Here is a 12,746-nt window from a genome sequence, read left to right on the forward strand (position 1 = left end):
TATATTTTAGAGTCCACTTCAAATGTGCCTGTGTCACTTTTAAAATCTTCTGTAGTATTTTTACTCCCCTAGTCCCTTTATCCTGGAACTCTTATAGATTCTCTTTTGCAAGGGGTAACCAACAATTCAAGCTGTTCTGTCCATCTAGTAAAGTATTCAAAGAATCAAGACTCTTAGCCAATCTCTGTCTTTTAAGTTTACCCAACTCTGGAACGACCTTCCACTTCGTTTAAGAAGTTCTGGCACCCTTTTATTTTTTCATAAGTCTTTGAAAACTATTCTGTTTACTAAACATTTTGGAAACTAATATTTCTGATAACTTTCTATATGCCTTTACTGGCCTAACTTAGGCCAGGATTCACTAAACTTCCAAACCGTGCACGATTCGTTTCCGTTTGTATACTGGCTGACTGATTCAGTAAAGGCCTGCATGCAAATGGGGACGATTGTTAGCATGCCCCCTACAGGCCCTCTACCCACGGCCAGAGCAATCACCGCTCATGCGCACACCCTGATAGTAGTGACAGGAGAAGCAGTCTCCTGTCACTGTTGTGAGAGCTCAGCCCAGCCCAGATCTCTCTTGCCTGCTCCCGGACTCTCCTGCTCTCTGCCGCCGTTCCCTGCAGTGCAAGCTCATGGTTTTAAAGCGGGCCTGCACTGCAGGGAACAGCGGCAGAGAGCAGGAGAGTACGGTGAGCAGGGAAGAGAGATCGGGCACCGGCCCAACACACTTTGTCCCTGCCCAACACCCCCCCGATGACTCACCCACAAACAATATCCCCCGCGACCCACAAATAGCAGGAGGGATACCAACTCCCTCCCGCCACCAACTGAGTCACCCCCTGACCGGCACCAGCACGCGACACACTCCCCCCTCCCCGGCCTGGCACCCCCCCGACCGGCACACTGCCCAACCCCGACCTGTCTACCCCTTGTCGGGCCTGGTCCGACCCATCCTGATCCAAAACCTCCCCTGTACCTAACAGTTGGAAGCAGGAGGGGTGGTCAGTCCCTCCTGCTTCTTAGGCCTCCAGCGACATCTTCCAGAGCAGGAGGAACCGCAAAGCCCTCCTGCTCCTTCGCCTCCTCCTGCGAATGTGGGCCTAAGGCCCTGCCCCGGTGCATCATGTGATGTACGGGGAGGAGCCTAAGGGCCTGACTGGCTGAGGTGCCACAGGCCCCTCCCAACAGGTGCCTAAGGACGGGTGATCAGGACGGGGTGGGGCAGTGTGGGGTCGGGGGTGCTGCGGTGTGCCAGTCGGGGGTGGGCTAGGCCGGGGGGGTGAGTTGCGTGCCGGTCAGTGGGTGACTCAGTTGGTGGCAGGAGGGAGGGGCATCCCTTCTATTTGTGGGTCGTGGGGGGGCCTCGGCTGTTTTTTGACAGGCCTGCCTGTCTTTTATTATTATTTTTTTTTATGGGGCAAATATTTTGCGTGTGTAACACACGCAAAATATCTGTGCCATGTAAAAAAATGAATAAAAAAGACAGGAAGCCTGTCAAAAAGCATGCAGACCTGACGGTAACTCAGGTCTGCAGCAGTTTGGCAATAGTAAAACCCGACTCAAAATAGCCAAGCAATTGTTAGTGAATCAATCGCTTGGCAATTTTGCATGGGGTTTTACTAATTTGCATGGGACGATCGCTACAGGCCTTAGTGAATTGGGCCGGATGGAAATCCGTTAAGGGCTCTCAAACTGATCAGTACACGATCAGTTTGTTTAGTGAATCTAGCCCTTAATCGTTGTAAACCGAGTCGAACTTTCCTGGATTGAAGTCTCGGTATACAAAACTAAGCATTCGATTAGATTAGATTAGCTAATCACTGATAATTACATAACTAGTAGTTAATTAAAAGGGATAGACTGAACACTCATTTTGCTCCTTTAACAACTGTGGCACCAATGTGGAAATCTGCTGCCAGATCAGTCACATGGATACTGTGGGTTATGACAAATGACTGCACTTTGCATTCAAATTAACACATATAAGGCCTGCAATGCACAAAACAAAAAGTGACCTCAGATACCTGGTTACTGCATGATTTTCATCACCAGGTTCAGGGCAGCATAGCCAGACCTGACCTCCCTGCCCTATTAGCTTGCTGCACTGCCCTCCCCAGCCCCCAGGGCTCCTACTGGATCTGACAGACCCTCCCTTCTTCCATCCTGACTTAAAAAAAAAATTCTCGTGCCTAGAGCACTCCTCCACCTGACCCCATTCTCACTACTTAAAAAAAATAAATCCTGATGTCTAGGACACTCCCACCCATTACCATTCCCTCCCCAGACTAAAAAGAAAAAAAAAATTCCCTGTTGTCTAGTGCACCCTCCCTCCAATTTGATTTGGTGTTTTTTTCCAAGTCCCTGGTGGGGACCCCCTTGCTCAGGCTCCCTCTAGATCCATACCTTAAATGAGGCAGAAGCAATGCCCACCCATCCTGCCTCGGCAATATCATCTTCAAAATGGCAGTTCTCTGCCCCATGTGTTGCATCCTGGGATGCACCGGGAGGGTCCAGTCTGCCAGATAAGGGAAAAAATCCCTTATATGGCAAACTGGAGAAAAAGATTCAGCACTACAAGGCAAACAAAAAACAATGTCAAAATTTAATGCCTTTTTTTTTTTTTTTAACAAACAGAAGCAGTTAAGAATAAGAAATCAGTCTTTGGCATGCCCACTGTGCTATCCTATAGCATAGTGGTTTTACTTCTAAATATTCTGTACTACAAAATCTTACTACACAGCATAAAATTAGGAATAACTGCACTACAGAATAGCCCAAAGTTATTGCAACCTCCCCAGAGTAGCAAGAGAATGTAGTGGGCCACAAATGGGACTAAAAATCAGAGCCTTGAATTGGAGAAAGCATAGTTTATTGAAGGATCTGACACAGCCCATGTTTCTGCAAGGTTCCTGCACTGTGATAATCCTACATAGCATTTTAGGCTGTGTCTATTTGCAATTTGGTTATACAGGAAGCTATTTGTTATTCAAGATTTCATAAGACCCATCATGTAGGCACCTTGCCGAAACACAGGCTGTGTTGAATCCTACCATAAACTATGCTTCCTCCAACTCAAGGCTCCATCTTTTAGTTCCATCCATGGCCAACTGTATTCTTCTTTTGCTATTTGGTTACTCTGGGGATGATTGATGAACAAGAGGGAATGAGCAACACAAACCAAATTTATTTTGTAAAGACCACTGGCTATAACCACTTCTATTTTCCATTCAGTCAGCCTACATATATACAAATAGGGTATTTTATTCATTACTAGGCCTCTTTTTCAGGGTGTCAGGTCAAAAGCGCGCCGGGACAAAGGCACGCGCAGACAACTGAGCGCAACGCGGAGGCACGCGCCGAAGAAAATGACCGTTTTAAAGGGCTCTGACGGGGGGTGTGGGGGGGAACCCCCACTTTACTTTATACAGATCGCGCCGCGTTGTGGGGGGTTTGGGGGGTTGTAACCCCCCACATTTTACTGAAAACTTCACTTTTTCCCTAAAAAACAGGGAAACAGTTAAGTTTCCAGTATAATGAGGGCGGTTACAACCCCCCAAACCCCTCACAACGCCGCCGCGATCTGTATTAAGTAAAGTGGGGGGGGGGTTCCCCAACAAAACCCCCCGTCGGAGCCCCTAAAAACACTCTTTTTCTTCGGCGCGCACTTCAGTCTTGCGCTCAGTTGTCGGCGCGCGCCTTTGTCTTCGGCAGTTTTGTCTATGAACCCTTTTTCAGAGCTCTAAGTCTTTACCCACCTTTTGTTTTTAACTACAAGAATCTTTAAAAGCGAGTAAAGTTGACATTTTAAATCAACATGATTACAAGAATATTACATTCTTCATAGGAAATCTGTTTCCCTTTATACAATAACTGTAGTCAGATATGGTAACTTACATTAAAATACGAGATGAGACTGTTTGATGGTGAGTCATTTGCAGAATTTAAGATTACCATAAGCTGCTGGATGGTATTCATAGCAGCCCTGTACAAGAGACAAAAATATACACACAACTTAGCAGTTTTGTTCCTTGTACTGAACATATCTAAACCCCCCCCCCCCCCCTCCAGCATTTCCTCTACAGCAGTTGTCTAATTAACTGAATAAATCCAACTTTAAGTGCTCAGTTTTGTAGCATGGGACAGAAAACAGAACTACAAAATTTCACTATACATGTGACTAAGGGTCTGTTTTACAAAACCGCGCTAGCAACTGTCGCATGGCAACAGCCTGAAGCCCTTTAAATCTCTGTCCATCACTTCTGTGTTAATCCAGAATAGCAGACAGTGCAGCACACATAAGGTACTTTACATCAACTTTACAATCAAAATAATGCTTGTATGCACTTTGAAGTCTGCTGGACAGATTCTTTGCTGAACTTGTCCAATAAATTGTCCGCAGACATAATAGAAATTATCAGGATGGATAACACAACCTCGTCTGTTCATAATTATAATATCTTAGACAAAAACAATCAAAATATAAAAATTCACAGGTAGAAAAAGCAGCACAATCACTTTTTAGTATAAACTTTCAAATTCCTGGTATATGTGATCGATGAGCTGTCCTAAAATGCAATACAGTAGAACCTTGGTTTACGAGCATAATTCGTTCCACAAGTATGCTCGTAAACCAAATTGCTCGTATATCAAAGCGAGTTTCCCCCATAAGAAGTAAGGGAAACTCGCTTTGATACGTTCCACCTCCTCCTCCCCCCCCCCTGAGGCTATCGGCACTGCTCCATTCCCCCCCATTTGAGGCCACCGACGCTGCTCCATACCTCCCCCACCCGCGATCCGGCATCCCCCCTGCGAATCGGCATCCTCCCCCCCGCTCGCGTTTCCCCCCCTCCCCCGCGATCCTACATCCCCTCCCCGAGCACCAAAACGACATCCCTTACCCCGATTGGGCACCGGCACCAACGCAAAGGACATGCCGGTGCCCAAAGATCCTCCCTCTTCTGGGCTGGGTTGGGCGGTGCGTCGGAGATCCTCTCTCTTGCCTGTGCTGGGCTGGACTGGGCCTTGAGCATTTGCGCATGCTCAAGGCCTTCTGGTCTCGCTCTCTCCAAGATTCTGAATCTGAGAATCTCGTAGAGAGCGAGACTAGAAGGCTTTGAGCATGCGCAAATGCTCAAAGCTGAGTCTAGCCCAGCACAGGCAAGAGGAAGGATCTCCGACGCACCGCCCAGCCCAGCCCAGCCCAGAAGAGGGAGGATCTTCGGGCACTGCACCGGCATGTCTTGTGCATTGTTGGTGCCAGTGCCCAATCGGGGTAAGGGATGTCGTTTCGGTGCTCGGGGGGGATGTAGGAACGCGGGGAGTGGTGCTCGTAAATTGAGTCAAACTCGGTTGACGAGGCACCGATTTTGCGAATGTTTTGCTCGACACTCGCAAACCGGTACACTCGTAAACCGAGGTTTGACTGTATTGTGTTACAAAAACAGTAAAATACCGATGCTTCATGGTAGCGTTATTGAGGAAAATGATATAAACACAAACTGATGCATAACTTAAAAACAGGATGTGATAGACAAAAACTGTTTTCAGATTTAGAGTCAGCATGTGGCCCTTGTTAAGGTACAGGTGACAGAACTCCAGTAGCAAAATGCTTGTTGACCAGTGTTATGTTAAACATGTTTATGAGGTTTGTTGTTTTAGTTTTTGAAAAACACTTTGGGCATCTTATTTTAGTCAAAAGGCAGTCTAGGAGGTTTTTTATTTTTTATTTTTATATATACAAAACACTTTCTCCTACTCCTTTCCTTTATTCTAAGAAAAAGGGAACTGTGCATTCATTCATTTCTATCTATAAAAGTGCAGCTTACCTCACCGGAGTCTGTGGAGGAATCACGTTGACTTCTTCACTGTCAGTTTTTTGAGGTGTCCTTTCCAGTTCAAAACTGTTGAATGGGGCAAAATACAGGCTGGTTTAATGCAACAGAAATAAAACAGTTATTTTGCTATAGCAAATACATTCTTCTCAATGGGGGAAAAGAAGAAAGAAACAATTTGTTTGCAATTCAGAGGTATTCCTTGATTAGCACCATAATTTCTACCAGTCAAATGCTGTCTAAAATAAAAATAACTGATACACAGCACAAAAAGTTTAAACATATTTTCAACAAGGCATATGTGGACAAGATAAATTTATAATCCAATAATTACTATGACAGAGATGTAATGAATTATTGCCCTAGCCATGTACATGCTGAAATACCCTATACAAGGAAAATTTCATACACTTACAGCTGCAACACCACCATTAAACATTTACAGTTTATGGTAATGCAAGATGTGGTAAACACTGCAAATAGGGTTGGCCCTGCCACTAGGCAGTCTAAGCAACCATCTAGGGTGGCATAGCAGTACAGTGGTATCATCTCTTCTTCCCCTATCACCCTAACCAGCCACTGCAAAAATATTTAGCACCAACAGGACCTTTATTTAGAGGTCCATCTTCAAACATTACTCAAAGGGAGTGAAATATTCTCAATTTCAGATGATTGATATGGAAAATCAAACTACATTGTGCAAGTTGAGTGCTAAAGACAGTTAATCATCCTATAATGGACGTATCTGTTAAGGATGAACAATGATCCTAAGCCTTTCAAGGAGACTGGAGTGATACAGTCCATTATTGACACATGGTTTAAAGACAGGCATTTTTGCCCGATAAAAACTAGAACTTTTAATGCCACAGAAAATTCAGAACCTATTGAGGCTCTCTCCTTTCGAGATGTGCAAAAATAGGCAAGGATGTATGGGGGCCAGAGAAAGAACTGACTGCTTGAAGTGAAAATGATGAAAACTACTTATCTGAAGAAAGGAACACATTGTACGCTCCCAAAGAAAATAGCCCCTTGGAAGCTTTTCTTACTAAATCTAGGAACATTATCTTTTCCTGTAGACATATGTAAATATTTTCTGCACTTCTTTGCCTTCTTCAAAGCCAATTTCACAACCACAAATGCATGGAAAGCTGTGTTATTAAAGGCAGGAATTAGCTGGACCTTGCATTTAATGTCCTGGCCTATGGCACTTCTATAAATTTTAAAAGGCTAAAACTATCTGCTCTAAGTTCTGCCTCTTGTTTGAATGGAAAGGAAAACCTCATTTGAAATGCATTCCCCATATAAAGACATCTCGTATCCTAAGTTTGTGCAAGAATTCCATGTAGGAGAGGGAGGCAGTTTTGAAGGGATTCTTGTGGAAAAGGAGCTGTCTGATATATACTGCTCTGTCATCTTCCAGAGCAATCTGAAAATGCTCTTATACAACTCAGAGTCTGAGGAATAAAAAAAAGAAAGGATGCGTTTGGATTTTGAGAAGCGAGCTGCTCCTTCTACACTGTTATAACACCTGTGGACTGAAATGTCTGAAGTGTGTGTGATATATTTCACTCCCTTACTGTTCTTGCTAGGACTGTCCTGGGCTGGAAACATGTCCTATGCGACACACCCCCTAGAGCTCCTATCCCACCCACTGCATCACAGCAAAGCAGGGAAGGTAATGGACAGGACACAATTTCGAAGCCCCTGCCTCCCTTGCTCTCTGGGCGAATGCATTGCCTGCACATAGATACTATGGCCCTGGTTCTTGCAATAGCTTTTGTCTAAATCACTGAACATTTTTTTGCAAGAATGATTGGACCTACTCTGGTAAATTAAAAGACAACAATAATGCCACTGATCACTAGACTCAGGAGTGGAAGAAAATTGTTTGTCCAAGGAGATGACTACAATTTCAAAGTGTTACAGTGGAAGAATAACGCACTGAGTCAGAGAGAACAGTGAGCTAGCTCTGTGTTGGACGTCTCTGGAAGCATGGTTTTGGGATGGACTGGAAGCATTGTTTTACCTGCATATGATCTGCATCAAATGGCCCCAAAGTTTTGCTCTATTAAGACACAGAAACAAAGAAACATGTCGGCAGATAAAAGGCCAATTGGCCCATGGTAGTACTGATCTTGTTCTCTGGGTGTTTGGGCCAAGATGATGGTGCTTTACTATCATATTTGAGTCATGCAGTTTAAGTTTCAAGTTTCATTTTGATATACCACATCATAGGAAATACCGTCTGAGCAGTTTACAATAATTAAAACCAAAAGGAGGGAAAGAATACAATAATGGCAATAAAGGGAAAAGAAAAAGGAGTAAAATTAACATAAGCCATAGTTAAAAAGGAAAATTTGCTGTTTTGCAAGGGACGTGGACAGCTCAAGCACCTATGCAACAAACTTGAAGCTAGGGAGTGGATCAAGGATGATCAAACTCAAAGGCATCTTTGAATAGGAAGGTCTTTAAAGCAGCTTTATAACTGTCCCTGTTTGCTTCCTGGCACAAGTAATTAGGCAATGAGTTTCATAACTGAGGAACGTTAATGCTAAAAATCTTACATTGAATAGTATCAAAGCAGATTTTTAAGTTAGATGTGGATGATCAGAGAACTTGGGGTGGGGGTACAGTAATTATTTTAAAGGTAAGTACCATATATACTCAAATGTAAACTTAGATTTTGGGGCCCAAAACTGTCCCAAAAATAGGGGTCTTGGTTAAATCCTGGTGGTTCTGTGGTGTGGTGAGTCGAGACAGGATGGGAGCGATCCCTCCCTCCCCCACAGTGAGAAGTCAGGACCTGCCTGTAGAAAACACTGTGTGCCCCCTTCCCTCCATTCCTAGGAGAAGCGGCATAGGCCTCCCCTCCGGGCCTACCTTAGTCAATGGTGATCCAGTGGGGTGAGTCATGCAAGGAGCAATTCTCTTATGCTCCTATCCATACAGACTCACTGAAAAAATGGCTGCCACAAGTTCCCACAGCAACCTCATGAGACTCGACAGCCTTGCGAGATTGCCATGGGAACTTGCGGCAGCCATTTTTTCAGCAAGACTGCACAAGCAGGCATGCAAGAGAATCGCTCCTGCCCTGAATCACCCTGCTGGACCACCAGTGACTAAGGTAGGCCCAAGGGGAGGCCTGCACTGCTTCTCCAAGGCAGGGAAGGAGGGGGCACACAGTGTTTTCTACAAGTAGGTCCTGACTGATTTTACAGCTGGAACAGGACCTTGGGGGAGGGATCGCTCCCTTCCCAGTTCACCACTGGACCACCAGGACTTAAGGTGAACTCGTGAAGAGGCCAGCACTGGGTTCAGGAGGGGGTAGAAAATGGGTAGGCAGCCCTTGAATATAAACTCTTGGTTTATATTTAACATTTCCCCCCATAAAAAAGGGGGGGGAAAGTTAGCCCAGTTTATATTTGGATTGGTTTATACTTGAATATATACGGTAGTTATATTTTATATGTAAAACAATGCAATATAGGGAGTCAATGCTCATTTTGGAGAAGAGGTATAAAGAAATCATATTTTCATGAGTTTGACTAAAGACAAATGGCAGAATTTTGAATAAGCTGAAGACAGCGTTTTTATTGTAGCATAATGCCTAAGAGAAGAGAATTACAGTAAACCAATTGGGAGGAAGTAAGTGAATGAATAATAATTTGTACAGCTGAAATGGAGAAGAGGTGCCTAATAGGATATATCATTCAGAGTTTGAAATATCTTTGTTTTTACAATATTGTAAATATGTAAATTAAAAGTGAGAGCTCTGTCCAGAGTTACTCCCAATACTTTAGGGGACTCAACAGTAGGAACATTAGATCCTGACAAGTGAATTGATTTCATGAGAGTAGAAGCCTGTAAGGGTTGAAGACTGGAACCTTAGATTTGTCTGGGTTTTATTTCAGTTTGTGTGAATGTAACCATTCTACCACTAATTTCAGGTTGCTATTAAGATTAACACCTACAAAGCTACTTATTAGAGTACTATCTAGCAAGTATTTGAATGTCGTCAACGTAAAAAAAGAAACTAGGACAAGCAATTGAATGAGGGTTAAGAGAGATGACATTTATAAATTGAATAAGATGGGAGGCAAAATTTGAACCTTGTGGAACACCACAGTCAAGAGTGTAAGGATAGGAACATTGATCTTGCCATTGTACTATATTTATCCTGATGTGAAGGTAAGAATAAAATCATGGGTAAACTATGTCTTTAATCATAATTCCTGGTCAAGTTTGAGTGACTGGGTTGAAGATGTCTGCATATTAGAACAAGAAGTCTCAGCTGAGTCTCATGCTGACTCCAAGGTAGGGAGAACGAGAGGGCACTCTCTAAAGTTAAAAGGGGATAGATTCCGTACAAACGTAAGGAAGTTCTTCTTCACCCAGAGAGTGGTGGAAAACTGGAACGCTCTTCCGGAGGCTGTTATAGGGGAAAACACCCTCCAGGGATTTAAGACAAAGTTGGACGAGTTCCTGTTGAACCGGAATATATGCAGGTAGGGCTGGTCTCAGGGCACTGGCCTTTGACCTGGGGGCCACCGCGGGAGCGGACTGCTGGACACGATGGACCACTGGTCTGACCCAGCAGCGGCAAATTCTTAAGTTCTTATGTTCCAAAGTGTGAATGGCACTGCCCTGTCATGCCTGGACTTTTGAAGCTACTGAATGAAAGTTAACAGAAGTGATTTTCAGCAGAAAAAGCTCTACTACAGTGGTTCTCAAACCTGTCCTGGGGAACCCCAGCCAGTCAGATTTTCAGGATATCCACAATGAATATTTATGTGATTTGTTTAGCAATGAGGCAGTGTATGCAAAACAATCTCTCATGCATATTCATCACTGATATCCTAAACATCTGACTAGCTGGGATTCCCCCAGAACAAGTTCAGGAACCACCACAGTAGAGTCTCATCTGCTGATAATCACTTCTGCTCCCTTCACTCCAAAGAGCCTTGGGTAAGACTTCCTGTTCTAATGCACAGTCAAATATTTTCTGGGCCAAGGACTTGCCAGAGCACAGTACAGGGGTTCAAGGAAGGTTTAGATAGGTTCCTAAAGGATAAGAGGATTGAGGGGTACAGATAGAAGCAGAGGTAGGCTATAGAAATGGTCAGGAACCACTTCACAGGTCATAGACCTGATGGGCCGCCACGGGAGGGGACCGCTGGGCGCGATGGACCTCTGGTCTGACCCAGTGGAGGCAACTTCTTATGTTCATCATCATTCAAGAACAATTCCTGTGTCTCAAAATTATCTTGAAGGCAATGGAGGCAGTTCATGATCATTTTGATCATCTGCAGTTCTTACACTTCTCTTAGCAAAAGTCACTGACTTAACACAGTGGCAATGAGTGTTATAATTATGCATCTTTCTTTTGTAGAGTTAAAGGCAAAAAGGTTTTTCTAAGAATGAACCTCACAAATGAAAGAAAATTAAAAGAAAGACAAAAAGCAATGAAGAGATCATCAGGTTTCAAATCCATTCAGCAGAACATAAAAACAAAACTGAAGAGACTGCAGAGACTTTGCACGTTGGAAGAACTGTTTATGTTTACACTTAGGGCTCCTTTTACGAAGCTGCGCTAGTAGGTTTAACACACACGACTTTTCATCACGCGCTAACCCCTGCGCTGGCCGAAAACCTACCGCCTGCTCAAGAGGAGGTGATAGCGGCTAGCGCGGCCGGCGGTTTAGCGTGTGCTATTACACGCGATAAACTGCTAGTGCGCCTTTATAAAAGGAGCCCTTAATCTTCCATTATCTCAGGTAAAAAGGAAAAAAAACCAGACCTCCCCAATGCTCTAAAGTCGTCGTTAAAATCCTACGAGCCAGTTTAGTGCCAGTAAATTTTCCGATTTCTGAATGATGAGCGATACTCTAACAACTTTGCATGCAAATAAAGACCGTGGAAATACCATCCGATCAGTCATTGAAGAAAGTGACTCACACATGCACAGAATAGTTCATGGAAAGATAGCACCAGGAAAAGCTGTGTCATAGGCACGCAAATCATAGGTGTGTCTTATTGTAGCACGTCATAAGTGCACGTCATAAACACCATTGGGGGTGGTGGGAAGAGAACTACCAGCAATCCATGCAAATGGGTTTTCTTTTAACTTCATGTAATCTGCAGCCCTAGTCCTGCTGACATACGGTTTTAAAAAATGTACCTAAGACACGCCTTTTACACATGCATATAGCAAGATATATATGTGTTTTTTGGTGCCCCCCCAATAAAAAAAATAAAAATCCTATAAAAGTATGATATATGTATCCCATACTTGGTTGACTTGTTTTTTTTAACTCCACCTCTCATGCAATTGGCAACCCAAAACCTACTGGTATATACTTTTAACACATGTAGTTCAACGCTACCAGTACCTCCAGACTTGCCAGTAATTTTGGAGCTTCATTCTGTGCATCACCCGGCAATGTCTAAGCATTGCTTGGAGTGCTCATTTTAATATTAATGAGCTCATTGTACTACATTTCTATACTGTTCTTGGAGGCTCCTACAGGGAATGGAAAAGACTGCTCCAAGCCATTTTGTGCATCAGAAGCTTAAATGCTTGTATACTAAACCGGTTAGAACTGGTTAGCTGCGAGCATTAAAGGCATGGTAAGTTTAGAGCATTGGGGCCTACTAGGGCAAAAAAAAAGTACCTAAACATAATATGTAAACCACTTTGATTGTACCGTGGATTGTTCCATTCCCCTTTCAGAAAGTCCACATTAAATGTTGAGCTTTAGGAGAGCTGTTCAGGTCCAATCCATACATCACCACCCACCTTGTGCCCAATTCAATTCTACTTTATGATGGGAAGAAGTGCTTAAACCTGTTTTTGCCACTCAAAATGATCAATCTAACACAGTGTTCTTCAACCTTTTTACACCTCTGGACCGG

At 43.7% G+C, this 12,746-nt stretch overlaps 1 protein-coding gene across 2 annotated transcripts in view; it reads right to left on the minus strand.

The window, feature by feature from the left end:
* RB1 (RB transcriptional corepressor 1) overlaps positions 1-12,746 on the minus strand; it is a 382,409-nt gene that overhangs the window by 267,846 nt on the left and 101,817 nt on the right. For both annotated transcript variants that reach the window (XM_033948118.1, XM_033948117.1), the window contains exons 11-12: positions 5,829-5,903; positions 3,898-3,985 (exon numbers count right to left, since the gene is read on the minus strand). In XM_033948118.1, the coding sequence (XP_033804009.1) occupies positions 3,898-3,985; positions 5,829-5,903 (163 nt within the window). The remainder of the gene's footprint in view (positions 1-3,897; positions 3,986-5,828; positions 5,904-12,746) is intronic.

The sequence above is a fragment of the Geotrypetes seraphini genome, chromosome 6 (genome assembly GCF_902459505.1).
Source record: "Geotrypetes seraphini chromosome 6, aGeoSer1.1, whole genome shotgun sequence".
In the NCBI taxonomy this organism is placed as follows: domain Eukaryota; kingdom Metazoa; phylum Chordata; class Amphibia; order Gymnophiona; family Dermophiidae; genus Geotrypetes; species Geotrypetes seraphini.